The 22,709-nt window shown below is 36.3% G+C and overlaps 1 protein-coding gene across 1 annotated transcript; it reads right to left on the minus strand.

Annotated features, from left to right (window-relative positions):
* Positions 1-678: 678 nt before the first annotated feature.
* Prosbeta7 (proteasome subunit beta type-4) lies at positions 679-22,664 on the minus strand. The gene is made up of 6 exons (XM_083121103.1): positions 22,538-22,664; positions 8,798-9,004; positions 7,529-7,675; positions 6,850-7,048; positions 5,709-5,795; positions 679-836 (listed from the first exon to the last, which is right to left on the minus strand). Exons 1-6 carry the CDS (start codon positions 22,651-22,653, stop codon positions 831-833), a joined length of 762 nt encoding a protein of 253 aa, XP_082977229.1. The 5' UTR covers positions 22,654-22,664; the 3' UTR covers positions 679-830.
* Positions 22,665-22,709: the final 45 nt, after the last annotated feature.

The following is a 22,709-nucleotide window of genomic DNA, read 5'->3' on the forward strand; positions in this document are numbered from 1 at the left end:
AAAATTATGTCTCGATAAGAAATACAAAAATAACAATTATGTTCTGTATCTAACAAACAGTTATAATTCGAATACTGTGAGATAGATATTGATAACGTTGTTAAAACAATTTCAACTTCATATGCAAGGATAATTATTTAAGAACTCTTTTATAGTTATATAGTTGAAATATAACAATTGTATATTTTTTAATGCATTTTTAAAATTCTAGTAGTTTTAGGTTATGTTTGCTAAATATTTTGAAATGCTCTCTTGTCCAATACTGTGGTTTTGGATACCCTGTAATATGTAACTATGTAACATGTAATATTGCTGTATTAAGGCTGAAAAGCTGCTCTCACAAATTAATTTATGAATTTGACGTGTTAATGAATTTCCACCATATTTAATTAACTCAGCTGGTATTAAATCACCCCTCCCTGGCATCGTGGCAAGCTGTGCTAACCACTCTTGATATGGAGGTCAGCTTATTCATTATTACTACAGTACTATGCATATTTACGTAACTAATGACCACAAGATTCAGAAAATTTATTATTTTTTTTAAAAAAAATTAATACTAAATGTCAACTCAATATGGTACTCACAACAAAGTGAATAGAAGACTATGAAGCTGTACCATTTTCAGGACATACATTCTCTGTTGATTAACTAGTGTTGAAAGAAAGCAAATGTAATTGTTTCAAAATTCTAATTTATTTAAATTTCGTAAATTCAGATGAACTTTTAAGTTACAACATCCAAACTTTGAAATATACAAAAGAAAAACAATTTTTCCCTTTTAAAGGATCAGTAAATGATGGTGAGGAAAGATGATGGAACCCCTCTCTTCATTTCTGAAATAAAAAAATAAAAATTAATGCACTTGTATCGGAGAACTACTCATTCATGCACTTTCATATTCAAATCTCAATATCAACTATTTTCCGTACTGAACATAAAATATTATCTTATCTACAGTACCATACTGCAACCTGGCAAATGAAGCTCCTCACAGCATTGACAATCAATTTGTTCTGCATGTGGTGTAAGTTATCCTGATGAGCTGAGTTCTTGAAACTTTTTAAAGGCTGGAGAAAGCTGGTGGCATCTTATCTAAATGCTAGACGCTGACCATCACTTAGTTTTTTACATTACTCAGGGATATGGCAGTTTCAAAACACTACGTTTCAACATGTTTGTGAATCACACTTGTCTGTCAAGTGGTGTCAAATCTCTGTAACCTTTACCGATATTAATTGCTTTAAAATTTGCTTGGAACTGAAGAGTTCAACACACACTTTTATGTATTTTACTCTTCTTTGTAATTCTAAGTCAATTTACATCAAGTAGTTAAGGTGCAAGGTGTTGGCTGAATGAGTTCAGGGCCTGTCATTTACGAATGCTACATTCAGTTATACAGTTCTAATAATTAGTACGATCTATTTCATAAACATGAAACCCTGATTTCATGCTCCAATGTTCTTTTCAGTTCTTTGTACATATATATACAAGTCAAACCGAGATCTTTGATATATCAGAATAACAGAACAAATTTGAAAGTATATAAAATACTTATATTTCTCGATATAACCCCCCCCCCCCAGCCTTTTACACTAATGAAGTTATCCAGCATTTTGCTAGTCCTTGGATATCAGCAGCATAGAAAAATTTCTCAGCATGCCAGAGCCACAAGCAGGCTGCTTGCTTTACCTCTTTGTCACTGTTAAATTCTGGCCTCAGAGGAACTCTTTTAAGGGTCCAAACAGGTGAAAATTGCTGTAAGGAGTGTGTGGCAGTAACTCCCAGCCAAGCAAATCATGTAGTGGGCAGTATGCAAATATGCATTAACTTGCACAAACACAACACCTTAAGTGATGAAACCAGGCTTGTTTTTTAGAACATTATTTTTCCCACAGAAAAATCATCTGTTCTGCAAGTTAGAGACATGTTACCCACTGATTATTAAGGACCAAGCTTTCAACTCAATGAATGTTTACAGGAACGACCGCAGAGGGCTTAAAGTCACCTCGTCCAGGATTTTCTTCCACTGACATAAAGACATCTTTAACCTCTTGGAGGACGAGCAGTATACATGTCATACCACCTCCACGCATCAGCAATTACCGCATCATTTCCTCAAAACTACACATGATATTTCAGTTCTCTCTTTTTTTTTTGTTCATTTATATACATAAGGAGGTATGACGTACTGGAATGACAAAACATATTTATTGTTACCATTATTGTTTCTTCAAAACTACACAATTTGAAAATTCAATTTTTTTTCTACCAACATGAAGAAGTAGTTTTGGTTTTGGTTTTTAAATTACTGTTGAGAGCTCTTGAACGGGTTATTTAGTCATTTGGTTACGATTAATATAAGAGACTTAACAGAAAGATAGCTAATCATGTAAGTAATCCCTAACAGTGTCATATTTTTAATAATTGCAAACAATTGTTCTTATGAATAAGGTTACATCATGTGTCTTTACCAAGACAACTAAAGGTACAACTGTATTTTACATCAGGATTTTCCTGTGTAAAATCAGTTAAAAGTAGCTTATCAGGGCCTCAACTTTGTGAAGCAAATTCAAAAAAGTATAAAATCTGTTCTCACTTTACTAAAATGGAATTCTCTTTCGTTATATGCACAGGAAATTCATCACAACATACCGTTCAATGTTTGCACTCACAGGCTACTCTGTCATCTTGTTTAACAAGTAACTCACATTGCCTGCGATTTTAGTGCTCCATGCAGTAATAGTAGACATTCATCTCTTACAAGTAAAATCTGTTATAGAAGTCTGAGTGTATTCTGTTATTCTGAAAAATCGAAGTTCCAGTTTGACTTGAACGACCCTCTTATTTTTCATTCTATCAAGAAAGTAAGATTTATGAAAAACCCATTTTTTGTACTAAACTTGAACTTCAGTTCAACTAAAATCGTATGATTTGAAATGACACACCTCTCATAAACAATGTACAGGCTGAGTCCCTCTTTTATAGCATTTTGCTCTACTGGGAATATGAAAATTGGATATATAATGCAGAATAATGTATAATTTGGGAATGTAGCATCAGGGTTCTACTTTCTTCATTATGCAACCCACACTTAAATTAAATTGTCGGATCTTTATGTACCATATTCCAAAAACATTCATCAGCTTTCCCATGGTGTGGATTTTGGAATCTTACATTAAATTGAATCTATTTGAATTTGAATTTGAGTTTAAAATTGTGGGTATGTCAGCACTAAGGCTATTTTGCACCCGTCACATTATACGGGGTCCAGCCCCTTATCGTTACAAATAACAACTCTATCGTTGCAGAACTAAAATCATAAAATATTAAAATGTTCTGACTTTCGTTAAAAGCTGAGGCTGTAAAGGGGCACTCAGCACACATAAGGACAAAAGAACAAGACAATACAAACAAAATTATACTGGCCATGGGGCCAGTCGCCAGAGCCTCGTTAGTCTTCAGTCCAGGGTGTACTAATGTGGAAGTGAGGTTGACATTTGGGTGTACTACGTGGAAGGTCACCCCTTACACCCCTAAATTGAATCTATATTTGCCAACATAATAAATACTGAAAATATCATTAAGTACATAATTCGCGATGATGATCCGTGTACAGTCTGTTAGATTTGAAAATAGACATGTCGTCAACAATTGCACCAATAACTTATGTCAGTTCAAAACAGTTCTTGCTTTTTGAACAAGTTTACATTTGAAAATGTGATGGCAAAATTTGTGTTACAAGTTCAAGTATTGTATTATTTGGGCAGGACTGACAAAAATGTATTTTTGTTGCCAGAAAAGTTTTGATCTTGGGAGGGGAAGGGGGGATTACTCGCATATTCCTACATTAATTCACATCCTGGTGCACAGTACCTCTTTATTCTGACAAATCGAAGTTCCAGTTCATTTTTAGGAATGCAACTCATTAAGAAATATCGAACTGACAATTGCAGGTTTGAATTTGTTCCCTCACAGTAGTTGGTCCCTTACAAAACCCAACATCCAATTCCCTCTAGTCCTCAATTTTTTTTTCTTTTACATTAAAATTCAATTTCATATTGTACAAAATGAGAGATGCAGTAATAAATAATTAAAGAGAAACTTAGTACTCACGGTTTCTGCGAAGCTGTTTTTAGTTTGTTCTATTAATTTCAGACAATTATTATTAATAATTAATTAGCGGCAATCGAGGAAAAAAAAACAACAGAAATGCACCAAGCAACAATACAACAAGTTCCAACGACAATGATTTTACTGCTGCAGGTACATTCCTTTTCTGTTTTTTCATCATTACAATCATCGTAGACAATTGCTAAGAATTACTGTAAAACTGAAATTTCATTCCTTCACATTTATTCTCCCTAAACTTTTGGGGAAGATCCACCTTTTAGAAAAACACAAAGAGAGGGAGTCCAACTTTTATTAAATCCTACTAGTATATAAATTATATTTTTCTTATTCTGTGTTGTATTTCTGTCACTTCTAGCTAATCATGATGATGATGAGGGTGAAATGCTGATTACCTGAAACTGGTAGAGAGGCATTCACAAGGGAAAACTCACATCCAGGCCAGGACTTGAGTTGTTAACACTCTGTAGTCAAATCGTGAATTAATTGCTCAATGTACTCAGCTACTGAGGTAGCTACCAATACACACATACAAAAGAACTGTAACTACTGAATTTTCCATGGAAGAGACATATTATTACTAATGTTTCTGTACAATACAATAACCTGTATTGATAATACTATGGAGTGGATTTTTAGGTAAAAACATATTTTTTCTATTCCTTTGCAAGTCTGCCAAACTCGGTAGGAGTGCTAACCATATGGTTGCAACATAATCTTCAATATGCATAATTTTGCCTTTAACACATAAAACTCACATATTTTAGACATTCCAGGCAAACTAAAGTTCCCGAATTCTTTGTGTATTTTGTAGTTAATGCATAAAATAAAAGAAACACGTGGAAAATTTGAAATTACTATACTATTCAGGACTCAACGACAAATAATTTTGAAGCTTCTGCTGTGTTGCGAATAAGTGACAAAACTAATACATTGTCCATTGCGATACTTGAAGATTTACTGAAAGATTCATGTTTACAAAATGATTTAGGGTTCCTGTCTACTAATCTAAGCTTTTTGTGTGGCGTGATAGATAAACTGAAAACTTCCACACAAATGCTTTGCAACACAATGAAGGATGTTAGAGCAAGGAAATTCAATTATCAGGGACACGCATGAAAGTGCTTAGGGACAATTTCAGAAATCTGCTGATAAAAGACATAGGGTACCAAAAACTGTATAAAGTAGATCAAGTTCTGCAGAGTGAGCATTTAGATGATAATGATGGTGTAAGTGTGCACGACATCTCTCGCTTCAAATACGCACCTCTGACAATGTGAGATGTGGAAAGGTCATTTTCGCAACACAAGACATTGTTCAGGCATAATCGGCATGCATCTTCCAACGGATAATTTGGAAATGTGCCTTGTAATAAATAGAATGCAACAAGCATCTAACTTCCTGCTGTCGCTTGTGAGTATTGTTTGAAGTTTTTGAATGAAAATAATTTTGACTTTTAGCCACAAATATTTCCACACACAATTGGGGCTTTTTTGATGAACTTTTTAATTTTCTAGAAGATCCTTTATACAAAAAACAAACTACTACAAACAGTAAAATATCAAAATAAAACTTACTATCATGTGAGCCACTTCCCAGTGAGATGTAAGTTCCAACGGGCCTTCCACTTCAACTCCATCTTTTGTAAGAGTGGCAATCTCATACTGCAAGAAGAAAAATTATTCAAGTTCTTGTAAGGAAAAGAATGAATATAGGTAATTATGCAATGTTAAATATATGCAAATTCATCTGCTATGCCTGTATACAATATCAACATTAAATTAGCTTAACTATCAACTAACTGCGTGGATGTTCCTTCAGGAAGAACATGAATAAAACTTGTTATAGTTGCTAATATTACACTCTTTACGTCATATCATATATGAGGGACAGTCAAAAAACAAGTTGCACTTACCCATCACATTTTGTCTGAAACAGAAATTTTGATGAATGTGGTTGGCAACGCTGCTCACAGTTTCCTTGAAACGGTGGAGTAATGGCTGTGCCATGGCTGTTAGGGATCGAACAATATCAGTGAACATGTCACGTCAGCTGCAAGTGGCATCCAAACTGGAAGTGCACAAGGTGGCTTGTTTTCTGTGGGCAAGAAGGTGTAATCCTACTGAGATTCGTCGCCATGGCATGAAGTGATGATAGAGCAATTTCACACCAGGCGATCACAAAATAGTGTGCGTTGTTTGAGAATGGGCACATGAATATTGGCAGCAAGGAAGACCATCAACTGCGACGACTAGGGACAATATTGAACATGTTAATAGTCCAGACCTCATTGAACTGTGATTTTCATGTCTTTGGGTCTATGAAAGATGAACTTCCAAAGTGGCGAAATCATTCCACTAAGGAAGATATAACTGCGACGCAAGAATGATTATCGAAAGTTGGATGGGAATTCTTTGAAGAAGGTATAGAGAAAATCGTGTCACATCATGACAAATGTTTGAACAGACTTGGTGATTATGTAGAAAAGTAGTTTTCGTAGTGCACTTTCATGTAAATACAAGAAGTGTTCTCTGTATTCAATATGATATTTCTTTCATGCTAGTACAACAAACTTTTTGATTGACCCTCATATCTGATAGTAAGATACTACCATTAACTGTTAACTCCTTACAAAATACTGCGGAAATGTAGAGAAATGAGCAAAATTATCAACAATGTTGTGTTTAAAATATAATTTAACATAAATAACATTCTGACCTTAGGAAAAGATCTTGCATCTCGATAATACAATATTTCAAGGCAATCCACTAGCAAGCTCTTGGCTCTCTCTGTACTCATCTCGGAATTTTTCTCAATGGCTTCTCTCATAAGTGGCAATGCTATGTAGGCACCATACCCTGTAGCTATGTGCTTGTCTTCATACGCTGTACCTCTGAGATCAACAGTTCCCAAAAATCTGCAAAACAAGAGTCAACTCATGAATTCTCATTCTGTAATAATCTGGTTCTTTACTATTTTACAAACTCTTCAACAAAAATCTCCCATTACATTCAGCGAAGTTATCTCTCGTAAGTAGCTGTTCCTGTAAATAAAACAGGAAATGTACTATGTACAGTATATGCATGATAATTGCATATTATGAACTATGCTCCCGTCTCAACAAATCACTCTGCAAAATCGCTATAAAAGTTAAAATTTGAGACAATTAAACAAGTTTGGTCACAGAAAGGCAGCTAATTTTTTTTTGACTAACAGGTTTGCCAAATCAATTTGATTTGTTATTGTGTGCTGTTCTGCCCTACCAAATTCCATAATTTCTCTTACCCTATTTTCATGAAACTAACAAAGTATTTCACACATCATGGTGATCACATTAGATCAGGAATGTTCTTAACTTTTGTAAGTTAATGTATAATGAAATAATAATAAGACTTACGGTTTCCCATCCTCAATGCCTCCAACAATAAAATTATTCCAGAATGGATCAAACCTCGAACGGCGATTATAGAGCACTCGAGTCAGCCAGCAATACAAAGATTTTGGTTTCAGAATAAACCCATCATCCAAGCACTCCTCATCAATTCTGTTTTCAGAAAAATAAAGAAAACTATATGAAAAACAGCACTGTAAAGTTTTCATGCTCTGTGAATAAAAATAATATTCAAGAAATGTCATGTTTGACTTCATGAATCTTGAATGTGTTAGAAATTTTACTTTATTAATTTGCAGTAACCTCAGAAGAAATGTCTACAATATCCTCTGCATAATCTGGCACAGAGATTGGTTACAGTTGAAATTAAATTATAACCGTATGTTCTATCAGTGAGCCATCAAGATTGTATTTCGTACTTATATGATATTACACAAAACATATTTTTTTAAACAGAGGATACACTAATTTTTTTGTACAGATAATTTTGAAGAATGATTAATTGTGGGAACAACGTTTAAAGGGCTATCAACCAATAAACAATTTGCATAAAATATGAACAAGTGCCATTTCTCAATATCATTGTTCCACTGGTATTCTAACTTACATCTTGCCTGAAACAACATTTAATTGTACATACAGTTGCTTTTGTGGCGAACCATGTTGAATGTACAACTTAAAACCTTACTCTCGAAGGTTTATTCTTTTATTGCTGCAATTAACCTACAAAGGTGGAAAAGCTATGATAAACATAAAATAAAAGATTCACAGTTGTAATTTTTTTTGAATGATTTGCAAATATAAATATGAGTATTGTCTTGTAAACATAATTTTTCAAAGTTGTTTAATGATTGTTTTCTACATCAGGTTAATGATGATAAATGATCACGGATGAAATAATAAATAACATTAAACATCAAAGCTCGGGCAGGGATTCTAACTCATTATCTTTGGTGGTGATAACAGTTAATGCACTTGGCTACCAAGATGGCACATCATTTTGAATTGAATACGATTAGCTCAATATATCATAACAATAACATCAAAACACAGGAAGATTTGAAATAAAATGCTGAGAAATACTCTATTGATGTACGTAGGTGGGAGAAAATTTTAAAGGTCTCACAAATACTTCAAACAAGAGCTTTTTCTTTATAGGAGGACATGTATACATACACAACACAGAGAACAGGTGCATTAACAGTCTTTAATATTCTTCTCGGTCTAATCATGAACATCTACAATAAAACTGTTCTGCGGATTGTCAACACTCACATTTTCTGTTCAATAATATCCTTCAAATACTGGAAGTCTGCATAGTCTCCGCCAGCACCTAGGATGATGTTTTTATTTACTTTCATCACTCTCGAACAGTTTCGAAATCTCGCCAATGATCCATACGACCCCAACGTATCAGCCGCAATCACAACCCCATCTTTGGAAACTATACCCAGCACCGACGTTCCTGTAGTGACTGGAGACCTAAAGGAACAAAAGATAGTTGATTAGTAATGCACAAAGATATAAAATGTTTAGTGATCCTTTGTTAAATATATAGTATTTTCATCTGAAATTTGGTATAATCCCTTGATATAATTGAGTGTATGACCCCCAGAAGATTGTTTTTTTTTTATATATAAAATTGAAAGGTGATGAAATGCAAGTATTGTTGTAACTTGTGCAATGAGCAGAGGACATCCTTGCATAGGATGCAGAACAAGAAAGAATGAAATAGTGATGGACAATTTGCCTATTGCTATCTTAGCTACTGATTGTACTAACACAAAAACAATTAAACAATTACCATTATAATCTAATGTGAAGTAACAGAGATAATGCTTACTATAAAGAGTCAGTGCTTGGGTGCCTATCTGTTCAGTCCGCAGTTTTCAAATAAAGTTCCCACACAACGTGTGATGAAAATGACAATTATGTTGTACATACATATAACTTTATCGGGTCCAGCCCCTCCACACACTCTTACAAGCTACCAGTCAGTAGTGTCCCAGATTTTCACATATGAAATATAGGAAACCTAATTGAACCAAAATTTGAACCCCCTCCCCCTTACGTGAGCTATATATATGCCGATGATGACAACTCTGAAGATTAGACCCTGTTTTAATAGATATACAGTCGAAACTGGTTTTAACGACTCCGAACGGACCGCCAATTTACGGTCGTTATAGCCGATAGTCGCACAAACCATTTTTTCCCTAAACATTTCAAATCCGTAAGTTTTATGTTTTAAACTTGCTGTATGTGCTATAATAGTCATTTACAAAAATGAAAAAAGAGTACAGTACTCTATACATAAATTACTGTATGTATCCTCCTACAATAAATGCAATACTGTAAATTACGAAGGCCTACACTTTCTCCTGTTTTCTTTTTACAATGTTGTACAAATGTGATGTACTGTATCTTACACATTAGAAAAATCCAACACACATTACATAACCACAAAACTTCAATAATGAATACACTATTATTCCACTTCTGTACTTTAGAAAAAATGACACATTATCGGAATTGAATTTTCTGGTTTTCTACAATAACAGCTAAGACAGTGTTGTTTAATTTTTTTAATCAGTTGTTTTCACTTTAAAATCCAATACAGTAACACATACTACAGTGGCGAGCAAATTAATCCGAACAAGATGCATACTTTTCCAGGTATACAATAATCTTAAAATACGTTGCAGTTTTAAGCTTTTTTTTTTTTTACTGCACATTCTCTCTCGATAATGCCCTATGCTATGAACAATGATCCATTTTTACTCAATAGTTCATTGTTGAAGACCCCAAGTGGAGTCTATTGTTGAAGTATTTTGTTATCCTCGACAGACGAAGAGTCAGTTGTGTTTCAAGTTATGTGCCAAGCGGAAGGTAAGTTTTTTTGTGTGAGTGGTTCTCATTTCGGCTGCTACCCAAAAGGATACAACAACATGCAAACGGTCAAAAATTGTTGCATTATCACAGCATACTTCAATGACACAGAGACAAATTGCTACAGAATGTGGTGTTCGATTGATAATAATTCAATTTTGAAACAATACCGAGAGACTGGATCCATCGAGCTTCAAAGAAAGGGAAAATGTGGTCGCAAACAAAAGATTTTGTTGCAGGATGACCGAATTCTTATTAGAAAAAGCAAACAGAACCCCAGACTGACTGCTGTTGATTTAACATGTGATTTATTGTCAAGTGGAGTGGACGTCCACGTTACAACAGTGCGTCGCAGACTGCTTGAATGTGGACGAAAAGCTTGTACGCCATTGGAAAAACACTTGCTTACAAAAAAAAATGTGTAAAAAGCGTGTAACGTGGGCAAAACATCATCGGGACTGGACCGTGAGTGACTGGAAGAAAGTGCATTTTTTTGGATGAATGCCATTTTGAAGTGCATGGTCACAAGGTTTCTTTCGCTCGTAAAGGAAAATGTTAAAAACTTTCACCAGAACAAATGAAACAAACACCAAAACAGCCCCCGAAAATAATGTTCTGAGGTTGTTTGACATCTGAAGGGCCTGGACCAATAGTTCCTGTTAAGGGGATGATGAACAGTATATTGACGTACTGCGACAAAAAGTCATACCTCATCTCAAGAAATATTTTCCTGCTGGTGTTTTCCAAAAGGACCTAGCAAAATGTCATACATCTCGAAAAGTCAAGGAGTTCTTTGATAATAACAATGTACAAGTACTCTCCTGGCCAGGAAACTCACCTGATTTAAATCCAATTGAAAATTTATGGTCTATCTGCAAAAGAAGGATGTCAACAGTGGATTGTTCAACCAAGGAGAAAATGCTTTCTGCCCTTGTTAACGTATGGTACTTCAACAATAGACTCCACTTCAGGTCTTCAACAATGAACTATTGAGTAAAAATGGATCGTTGTTCATAGCACAGGGCATTATCGAGAGAAAGTGTGCAGTTATTTTTAAAAAAAGAAGTGAAACTAAAGCTTACAACTGCAATGTATTTTAAGATTATTGTATACCTGGAAAAGTATGCATCTTGTTCAGATTAATTTCCACGCTACTGTACTACAGTATACTGTTCTACTTCATGTAATCAGTTATCTTTGTTTGCTTTTTGCACTTAAGATGTGCGTACGCATTTTGCATTTGACGATGCATTCGTTTCAACATCTCATTATTTTCTTGTAGTTTGTGGTTATTACAAGCATAAGAAAACAGTTTTTCATTGTGACATTTCAGTAGGACACACGCTCCCTTCATCAGACATTTATTTATATTTTGACTAAAGATACAGTTATAAAATTTTTTGATCACATTATTTCTTATTTAAAATTATGAATCCCAAATATCACTAAATACCAAATAACATAGATCCAGTATGGAGTTTTCTTTTTCACAAATGGAGTAAGCCACCATCTTTAAAATTTAATGTAACAGAAAACATCAAGAAACTTTGTGAAAACAATGACGACTTTGAAATACCTGATGATATTTGGGATTCATAATTTTAAATAAGAAATAATGTGATCAATTTTTTTTATCTTTTCACAGTTAGGTTGCTATATTACAACAATGTAACATTGACAACATCCATTATATAACGGATTCTTTTTGTTTAAAAAATTGCTAACCATTATTATAACTATCTTTATTTAAAATATAAATAAATGTCTGATGAAGGGAGCATGTGTTCTCCTGAAACGTCACAACGAAAAACTGTTTTCTTATGCTTGTAATAACCGTAAACTACAAGAAAATAATTCTACAATGCAAGCAATGCGTATACAGAAGGTCGTTCGGGATCTCTGAGGACAATGTTGGAAGGGTGATAAGTTCATGAAAACCCATGTCGCCACCAACGATCATGCTCAATTGGAATACCTGCATTCAGCGCTATAGCCCAACAACGTAATTTCCATTGCAACAGACTTTTCCGAAGAGTTATCATGTCCAACTTTTCCCACTCCTCCTGACAGGCTTTCCAGATGCCATTGAGAGTGCGTGGACGTCTCTTTCCTAAGGCCCGTTTTAGGAGTCCAAATGCACAGAAGTCCATAGGTGACCCATCTGGCGCCTTGACCTGTATGTCGCTGTAAGGAATTGCACGGATACCAGTTTCCACCTCCATTCGCTGTAAGAACAGACGAGTCGAACGGGAGGTATGGCTGCATGCTTTATCTTGGTGCACCCAGACCTGGTTTTTGGCTCCCCCATACAGTGCCGGGATATCTATGTTATAAATGGGTGTTAAAACCTCATCCTGATAGTACGTGGAGTTCACCTTCACATTATTAGCTACACGGCGAATTGCTAGCTTGCCATTATAGCAGTATCCAGCGATGATCATGAATCCCCGTGGAAAACTTTCCTGGCATCCTCGATACAATGTTTGATGATTGTTTTTGTCGCGAGGGTGGTAGTAAATCGCGCGGGGTTTGTGACAGTCACTAAGGTAGACATATGCTTCGTCTAATGTCACCACATTTTTCCATCTCTCCCCTGCAAGATAGGTCTCATAGAGCTTTCTGGCGTTCGTGCGACGTTCCGCAATGTGACGAGGCAACAGCTTGTGAACTCGCCACTTATGCCGCATTTCTAGTTGCAGGTCCTTCTTGATTATGGTGTTCACTGTTGACACAGACATTCCCAACTTACGTGCGATACTCCTTTGGGGGGCAGGGTTACCACCTGACACAAGGGCCTTCACTTTTCTCACTATGTCCGGTGTACGACTCGTAGCTGCTCGTGGATTTGCCTGTTTCTTACCCTGTGGAATTAGGCCCAGTCGGCCTTTGCCTTTTTTGTTCAATACCGCACCGATCCCGTTCTTCGATATCACAAAACCACGCTTCTTGCACATTCCTTTGATTGCCGAATAGCTATATTTAGCATCGGAAAGAGCTGTTATGTAGCCCTCCCAGTATGGTTCAATTTTCTTCGGCATCGTTGTAGATAAATGGCACAACACTGCACACGCGTTCTCGGTATTGACGTTACTCAGCATGCACCGTTTGGACGGACTGACGTTGATAACAGCGCCGTCAGCGACTTTCAAAATCATCACCAGAGATCCCGAACAACCTTCTGTATACAAGAAAAACTCATTACTGTCATTTGTATTAAACTCTTCTTTGAAAATAAGAAATTTTTGTAAAGTTGTCACTGCACTGAGAGTTTTGTTAAGTGATGGCACAACAAACTACTGTTCTTGTTTGTTTTCATTTTCGTCAGTCTTGTGTTGGCTTTGGATGTCAGCTACATTTTCTTCTTCACTCGCTGAGGCGCACACGTTTATGTTGTTGTCTACCTCGGCAAAGTCCTCTACTTCACATGTTGACAAAGATGGACCAAGTTCTTGAACTAATCGCGCCAGAGGAATGTCATCCTCCTCATCTTCATTATCAGCACCATCAGTTGTTGAAAACGTGTCGCCCTCACCGTGGGATGATGAAGAAAGATCTCTGAAACCTGCATGTTTTAAACAATTGGCAATGGTCCTTTGAGTGACATTTTCCCACGCTTCCGATATCATTAAAATTGCATCCAGAACGATGAAATCTTTACCTTCTTCGATTCTCTGTAACATGTTCATCACTTGAAGTTTCCTGTGCTGCATTTTAAGAGATTTTATAACTCCCTGGTCCATAGGTTGTAAAACTGAAGTGACGTTTGGAGGTAAAAACAAGCTTTATGCACTGCAGATTGTAGACTACTGGATGAGCAGGGCAGTTATCAACCAGGAGAAGAATTTTTAGTTTCTTTGATTTCAGCTGAAAATTTTTGATGTCATCCAAGACTTTGCATTGTTTTCATAAACTACAGGTAGGGAGTGAATGTTTTTAAAACATCTTGGTTTTCTCGATTTGCCAATCACCAAAAGTTTTTCTTTACATGATCCTGTCATATTTGCAACAACCATAACTGTGATTCTTGTCTTAGACATTTTCCCACCCGAACATGGTTCACCTTTAAATTTGAGTGTTTTTTCTAGGGTCATATTGTAAAACAAGCCAGTTTCATCTGCATTGAACATATCAACTCGTCTGTTACGAAATCAGGTACACCGGAAGCTTCGCCACAAATTTTCCCGGCAACAATATCATGGCGAGCTCAGAAACGTTGTATCCAAGAGGAAGAACAATTGAAGAATGGATTGCCCAACCAACGTGCAATTTCACTGGCTTTCACTTGCAGAATAGGTCCATTGATCAGCACATTACTTGTTCTTTGCTGCTTAAACCATCTAAGTAAAGCTCCTCCAATGTCTCTGTGCTCAGATGATCTTGCCTGCTTGATTTTTAGAGAACTTTGTTCGAAAAGAGACTGTATTTTCTCTATGTCCTTCCAAATTGTAAAAATCGTTGAGTGTGATACACCCAATTCCTTCGCAATGCTGATGTTTGTTTCCCCATTTTCTAATCGCCTTATTATGTGTGCCTTTTCTACAATATTAAACACTTTCCTTTTCTTTGGCGACATCTTGACGGCGATGCTTCTTTTGACTATTTAAAAGACAAGCTGATTTGAAATCTACAATCTACTGAAAACAAGAGTTTGAAAATAAGCTTTACATTGTTGTCAGCAATCCCAAAAAACGTAAAAAACAAATCAACATTTGACGTTATAGCCGATACATTTCTCCGGAAATGTGATAAAAATATGTCGTTTCATGCGATATGTCGTAATAAGCAATGTCGTACTAAGAGATTTTTTAAAATATAATCGCCATTATGCCCAATATGTCGTTACAAGTGATGTCGCTATAAACGGTTTCAACCGTACTTAGAAATCAAATGTACAAAATGCCTGTGTGACATGAAAATTTAACAATTAGAACTTGGGCCAAATTGTCCAGCCTTAGGAAAAGAAGTTAATCAGTCACTAAATTTATAAAGAGACAGAGGGAACCACCCCCTTCGTTCACCTGCACCCATCCCCAACTGCCAGTAATGAAATATTGAATAGTTAGTGTCTAAGAATATGGCGATTTACATCAGGGTTGACCCAGGTGGGAACAGCCCAGTTTTCCCCATTCAAAATCTGTTTGTGGAATAGTAAATTAGTACCAATCAAACAATAGAGTTACCTGAGGTATACTTAAATCAAACACTTTTCAAATAATTCATTTCATTTCTCAAAATTTAGTATGTGTGCAAATGTTCTGTTTTCTCTCCAATGCCTTGAACTGAGACAGTGATCTCTCCCTCCCTCCAGTTCAGTGCACTGATTGAACGTAATGGGTTGCTTGTCCATGTAGGATAAATGCTATTTGTGGTTAGGAGCTCTATACCCAAGAAGTTGAGCACTCTCATACTCTACCACACTTTAATTTTTTCTTAAAAATAGGGGGTGTGGGGTACTCAAGTAAATACAATGCATACACATATTTTCATATTCTGACCATTTTTGACATTTACAAACCTTTTTATAGACTACAATTTCGAGCTTTCTGCATAAAACTTGCAGGAGCTATGTGACAGTACTTGCATTGTAAAGTCACAATAAAATTATCGGAACATAATGCACGATTTAGGAGGAGCATAGCAGGGGTGGATGGGCAAAGAAAGACAAGTCATCTATTTAGTGACCTTGACAACATGTTTCTGCAGCTAGAAAACTTGACAGACTACAATGGTATTACATGTGAGTGAAATTGAACAATGTGTTTCAAGATGATGAATGAAAAACTGATTTTCCTCATGTTGCATGCACGCTTCATACCATGCTCTTTTTCACAAAAACTGTCTCCAATGCATTTTCAGAGTATAAGGAACTAAACTCAGTCATTGTAGATAATCCGTCGGCCTGCAGTAACACTTTTAAAAATATGTTTCATAGTTCAGGAGAGGGGTGGTGGTAAAATCGCAAACATACATTTTGCCATAAATGTAAAAGTTGCAATATTTAGAGTTACAAGGTATCTTAAAGGCCTGTTGTCACATTGTATTTGAGAAAAATATGTCACCATGTTTAAAGATGATGGACTATTTAACATGCCTTGTGAGAGCTTAAAGTTATGCAGAAAACCAAGTCTCAGCTACATTAGGACATTATTTGAGATTGAGGTTTTTAATAAAAACTCTGATATATATAGTGTGTGGTTTACGTGGGGAAAGTCACCAATTTTGAGAACATGATATTCGTAGCAAATTTAGTTTTTTTAAAGTTGAAATTCATGTTGCAAATAGGTACACCCAGGGAATGATTTTATTTTGCATTTGTTGAAAGCATTTCAAAATGGTGGATGAAAAATTTATTTTTCATATTCTGAGGTAGCTCCAAATTCTGATGCCACTTTCAAATATCTGGCCAAAACTACATTTTTGGACATTAAGAAAAGAGACTTAAATATTTTAGGGCATTTCTTAAGCTATGGCGTGACAAATAATTTTTTAACAATATAGTGCATATGTATGTTGGAATCCAAATGGGGCCACTAATGTTTTGTCCATGGGAACTGTTAGTTTCATAGCAACCAGATATTTTGGAGGATGGATACAGTATTCCATTTCGATGAAATCAGACAATTAAATATGTCAGCCTTATAATTTTGGCATGGTTATAACACAGAGGAGATTTTTAAGCTTGAAACATCCATAAAAATAATGGAAAAAACAAACTGTATTGAAGCAGATTTTAAAGTGTGTGTGTGTGTGTGCAACTACTGTATGTTGTAGAGTAGGTAAAGGTAAAGTTCCCCATGCATATAGCACCATGCCATGAAGGCACATTCAGGGGATATGGGGGTAGGGTCCGACATATTCTTGATCTTTCCAATTTTGGAGATGATGTGATCACAACCAAAGTCTGGCTCCTTTACCCCCAGGACCCATTGATTTGAGTCTGGGTGAGTTCCGGAGCTGCTTTATGCAGGGACAAGGCCCGGAAAAATTCAGACCTTAAATCAACCACCCCAAGATTCAAACCTGGGTCGTCTGTCTAGTTCTTTTTACATTTGTAATAAAAGTAATACTCCTAAGCAGTAGTATCCCCTTCTTTCTATTTTCTCAATTTTCACACACATCAATTTTCTCTGTATTATCATTGGGACCAACACAAACATCCATGTCCAAACCAGGAAGCCCTGGCATTACAGTGTGCTGTGCTAACCACTCTGCCATGGAGGTTGACTAAACCAACACAGCTATCAAGAATTATAGTATTGCAAATGCACAACACTGGGAACTGATCATACCAAGCGTATTCGTAAAGTAAGTACCGTTTGCAAATATTGCGGATGTAGCGACCGTGTGAGTTCTCGCTGACGTCCTTCATCCGTTAGTAAGCCACAGGCACTTGTGGGAGCAGGTCATGCTTTTTCTTCGTAGTTTTCTGAAGGTTTGAAATATTCAAGATAATTAATCGGCCCGCCGACTGTGAAGTCCGGTCTGTGATTCGTTTTTTCAATACACGAAACATGAAACCGGTAGACATCCCCCGTCAACTGTGTGGGGTCTATGGGGAAGGTGCAATGAGTGAAGGGATGGTAGGGGAATGGGTCTTGATGTTTAAAGAAGCGGTCGGCCATCTGTTGTGACCGTGGATTTGGTGCGTGCGGTCGACACAGAAATTCGTGAATGATAGATAGCTTTTATAACAGGCGGGAACATTCTATGATGATGGGAAACAAAAACTAGTGCCACGCTATGACAAATGCTTGAACAATGGTGGAAACTACGTAGAAAAGTAGTTTAAGGTCTGTAGAATGCAATGCAAGTAAAAAAATGTTCGAAACTATTTTACTTTATTTTTTACACCCTTCCGGTACTTACTTTCCGAATGCACCTCGTATATCTATTAACTGTTATGCCATCCAGCAAGAGTAGAATCAAACTATTGGTCAATTTTTTCAGAACATAGTAGGCCATTTTAGATAATTTAATAATTTGTCCCGCACTGTGGCTGTGCGGTCATGCTTCGGGCTCTGGCTATGGGACATGTGCACGTTTGCGGGTAGACATCCCCCGTCAACTGTGTGGGGTCTATGGGGAAGGTGCAATGAGTGAAGGGATGGTAGGGGAATGGGTCTTGATGTTTAAAGAAGCGGTCGGCCATCTGTTGTGACCGTGGATTTGGTGCGTGCGGTCGACACAGAAATTCGTGAATGATAGATAGCTTTTATAACAGGCGGGAACATGCTATGATGATGGGAAACAAAAACTAGTGCCACGCTATGACAAATGCTTGAACAATGGTGGAAACTACGTAGAAAAGTAGTTTAAGGTCTGTAGAATGCAATGCAAGTAAAAAAATGTTCGAAACTATTTTACTTTATTTTTTACACCCTTCCGGTACTTACTTTCCGAATGCACCTCGTATATCTATTAACTGTTATGCCATCCAGCAAGAGTAGAATCAAACTATTGGTCAATTTTTTCAGAACATAGTAGGCCATTTTAGATAATTTAATAATTTGTCCCGCACTGTGGCTGTGCGGTCATGCTTCGGGCTCTGGCTATGGGACATGTGCACGTTTGTCTCTCCTGAGATTTCGGCCTGTGAATGAGACTGGTGAACACTCACCATCATGATTAAATTGGAGAGCTACGAATGAGTAGCGTAACCCCATCATGAAAACCTACAAGGACGACTGGGGGTTTGTGGTGCTGACCACACATCACCCCGTTACTGGTTGGATGATCTCCCACCTCAGAGTAGGATCAGGTGGGAGTGCGGCCCACAGTCGGTAGGTAGGCCTGGGCCATCAATGATCTGTTGTGGCACGGGTTATATATGTTTTTTACTTTAATCATTTCAAGGTGTGAGACCTTGATCGTCAGTTCTTAACTATGTTAACAGAAAATATTAAATACTTCTTGACTCAGTGAACTAAAACAATACAAAATTGAATGTTCCAATATATTACTATCAGGGAAAAATGTATTTCATTTATAAAATATACATATTTATAAACATAACCTGAAAAACCCACTCAGGCTGGTTTTTTTCGAAAAAAAAAATAAAAACCTGGCAAAATGCCAACCCTAATTTACATTCACCGCTCTTCGATCATTAGTTGCAGGTTGTCTGCAATTGTGTAGCACAAACATATAATAGAGCTAGTGTTGTGAGTCGTACAGAGTGAGAGGTGTGCCAAATCGACTTTTAAGAATGAAGTTCCTTAAGATCTGTATCTACACTTCATGAACCCTAGATACATTTAATGATTATCAATGTTTGTAAAAATATAAAAACTTCACTTTATGGCTATATCTAGGATCCACATTCACAGGTTCAACGACGGAGTTAAAATGAATGTGTCCTACAAAGTGCCTTGCAGTGAAAAAGACATTAATCATTATTGAAGTGTCTCTTTTCAAGTTATCACAGAGGATTGTTTCCGTAACGGTTCCGATCGTTTTATGACTTTTTTTCAAATTCTTCTAGCAGAAAAACTAATTATCGTAGAATTTTGGAAATCACTGTCACACGAAATTTGAACCTTCCTTAAAGTAATGAGCACTGTTTGGATTCGAAAAAAAAAGTCATTTTCTTGAAAAAATAAAGTTAAAAATTACCTTACGCAAGCATGGTAAGGTATTCTCTGTTGACAAGCGGCAGTAAGTATTGTAGACTAGTGGGAATGAATGTAGAAGTACATTTGAACCTTAGTAGAGTGTATTTAGGGACTTTATTTTAATACTATGAGAACCAAACCTGATCTGCCTAACCTAACCACGAAAGCATATACCTATTGGACAAAACCTTAAGCAGTATCTCGAAATGAGATTGTACATGGGTGTGCATATATTAGCCCAAGTTCCTTTTGTTTTATTGCAATTTCATCATGCTACGAATGCAATTTTTACATGGTTCGATTTCGATGTATGTCTGTTAACACATACCGCGGAGTTTTAGCGATTACTTAAGATTTTGTTCAATATATGCTTTCATGGTTAGTTAGGTCTGGTGCCCTTAGCATTAACATACAGTCTCTAAATGCATTATACTAAGGTTCCGACTTACTTCTACATTCATTCCCACACTTCTACGATATTTACTGTCTCTTGTCGACTGAGAATATATTGTCCATCAGAAGTGCGGGTCTCACTGCAGAACATGGGCTGCTTTTTTCCTCTAAATAGACAAACAAAATTTATATCCCCTGAAAGTATGTACCTTCTACTTCCATTTTCCAGTGTTACTTTTCCGATTACTATTATATTATTGCGCGTAAAAAATTTTTGGTACCAGTTAGATATAGTGAAAACACATTTAACTCATTTATTTCCGAATTATTTACATTTGTACTTACCTTATATGCATAGCGGAACATTTTTCAACTTGGGATTATGTTTTTTTCACTGAAAAAAGTGTAATTTTTCACATTACAAGTATTTATTGGTCGTTGCTATATGGCGGGCAAATCTTGACTCACGTTGTATATCGTCAGCTGATATGCAGTGTTTCCAAACTTATTAACCGTAAAATGCTGCACAAACTATTCACGGAAGGTTAGGTTAGGTTCAGTTAGGTTAGGCAAACCTAGAAAATTAAATTGAAAAAAAAAAAACACTCACACATCATCTTGTAAAACTACCGCGTGGTTGCTACACTAAAACTTATTAACCGAAAAATGATGGTTTTTAGGCTAACATTGATCCACAAACCTTTCACGGAAGGTTAGGTTACCTTCAGTTAGGTTAGGCAAACAAAAAATTAAATTAAAAAAAAACAAAAAAAACTGCTCACACGTCATCTGGTCAAACTACCGCGTGCTTGCTACACTGACAGGGGGTTACATATTCAAACACACGGAACATTTGATTCACGTAGTCGACGGTAATGGTAGCAAGAGCTATCGTGCAACGGAGATACATTAATGTCGAAAATGACATTATTTAGCGGCCAAATAAGTTGCACGAATGTAAAAAACACTATTCCCAGCTTCCAAAAGTCCACAGGAACTAAATTCCGTCAGTACTTTCCTGTCATTTCCCCTGTAAATTTGAAGAATCGTGTTTTCACTATATCTAACTGTTACCAAATGTTTTTCCTGCTACTAAAAGCAATGCATTTCTCCATTCGTTCGCGTCCATATTGCTTACGCACAATTGCTGTCATTTGTTTTGGGGTCTTCCTCTCTCCAGAAGAGTTTTGCTACCTTGTGTTGCGACGTCAGACGAGGAATGCCTACGAGGTTAGGTTAGATTCCATTAGCATAAATACAATGAAAAATTATTCTTTGGGCTAAGAGAACTAAACCTAGCTACCTAACAACATAGGCATTTTTTTGCTTTCACTAGATTTGTGCAGGAATGTGCGCCACCATGACACTTTTTCCTTTCAAGAACGCCCAACCTGGATACGTATTTCTCCTGGATACGAATATCAGATTAGTACCCTTTTCCCGATTACTAACTACAAAACATTACCAAAAAATTATAAACCGCGTTCCTCCTAAGCAGCTAATATTCTGCAGTCTTACTGAAGTGCGTACGGAAATTTTCAAGTTTCTTTTTCAACAAATAACTTTCAAATTTCGTGTGACAATGATTTCCAAAATTCTACAATAATTAGTCTTTGTGCTAGTTGAAATCATAAAACAATCGGAACTGTTACCAAATGTTAGTGTGGAAGGTGCTAAAAACATGTTAGGACAAAATTTCTCCTAGTCCGTCGCAGCCTTTTTCTATCTACATTTGTAAAGGATTCACAACTAACTATTCACTTCTAAAAAAATCTTCTCGTCTCTTCTTGATTTATTGGCAAAATTGGTTCTCTGTGGCAAAGTTTTCTAACCAGCTTCATCTCTTGCATGAACTAGCTAGCCATGCCATTGCATGTTACGAAAACAAGAAAATCATTACTTATTTACCTTACTGTGTGTTTAAGCTTTGTCGCTAATCATTTATTTCCTGATAGAATGAATATTGACATATCTACCACTTATTTAATGTATGTTGAATAGAAGCATGACATGCAATATTGCACATTGTTTGTTTTGACAGCACATAACAAAATATAATGCTCAGACATTTCTTGAAAAAAAAAAGAAATAAATAAAAAGTAAAAAAAGCAAGATTTCTTACTGGGTATATTTTATAATATCTTCAGGTGAAGTATTTGGTCCTTTCTGTCCTAAAGGATTTGCAAGCAATGGGGTAGACCAAAGATTTTGTGACTGCATTCCAGTGTTAAACGCCATGTTTGACGAATGATGACTGACTGCACGCACTGCAATTGTCAACTGTTCATCAATGA

The sequence above is a fragment of the Lepisma saccharinum genome, chromosome 1 (assembly GCF_977018435.1).
Source record: "Lepisma saccharinum chromosome 1, izLepSacc3.1, whole genome shotgun sequence".
NCBI lineage: Eukaryota > Metazoa > Arthropoda > Insecta > Zygentoma > Lepismatidae > Lepisma > Lepisma saccharinum.

What these genes read in the sequence shown, in the direction of transcription:
- Prosbeta7 (XM_083121103.1), bottom strand. Translation starts at nt 22,653, where the DNA reads ATGGCGTTTAACACTGGAATGCAGTCACAAAATCTTTGGTCTACCCCA. An exon ending in GATATTATTGAACAGAAAAT is followed by an intron (nt 7,676 to 8,797) that starts GTGAGTGTTGAC and finishes TTCTGAAAACAG; the next exon opens with AATTGATGAGGAGTGCTTGG. An exon ending in ATGCAAGATCTTTTCCTAAG is followed by an intron (nt 5,796 to 6,849) that starts GTCAGAATGTTA and finishes TTCTTCTTGCAG; the next exon opens with TATGAGATTGCCACTCTTAC.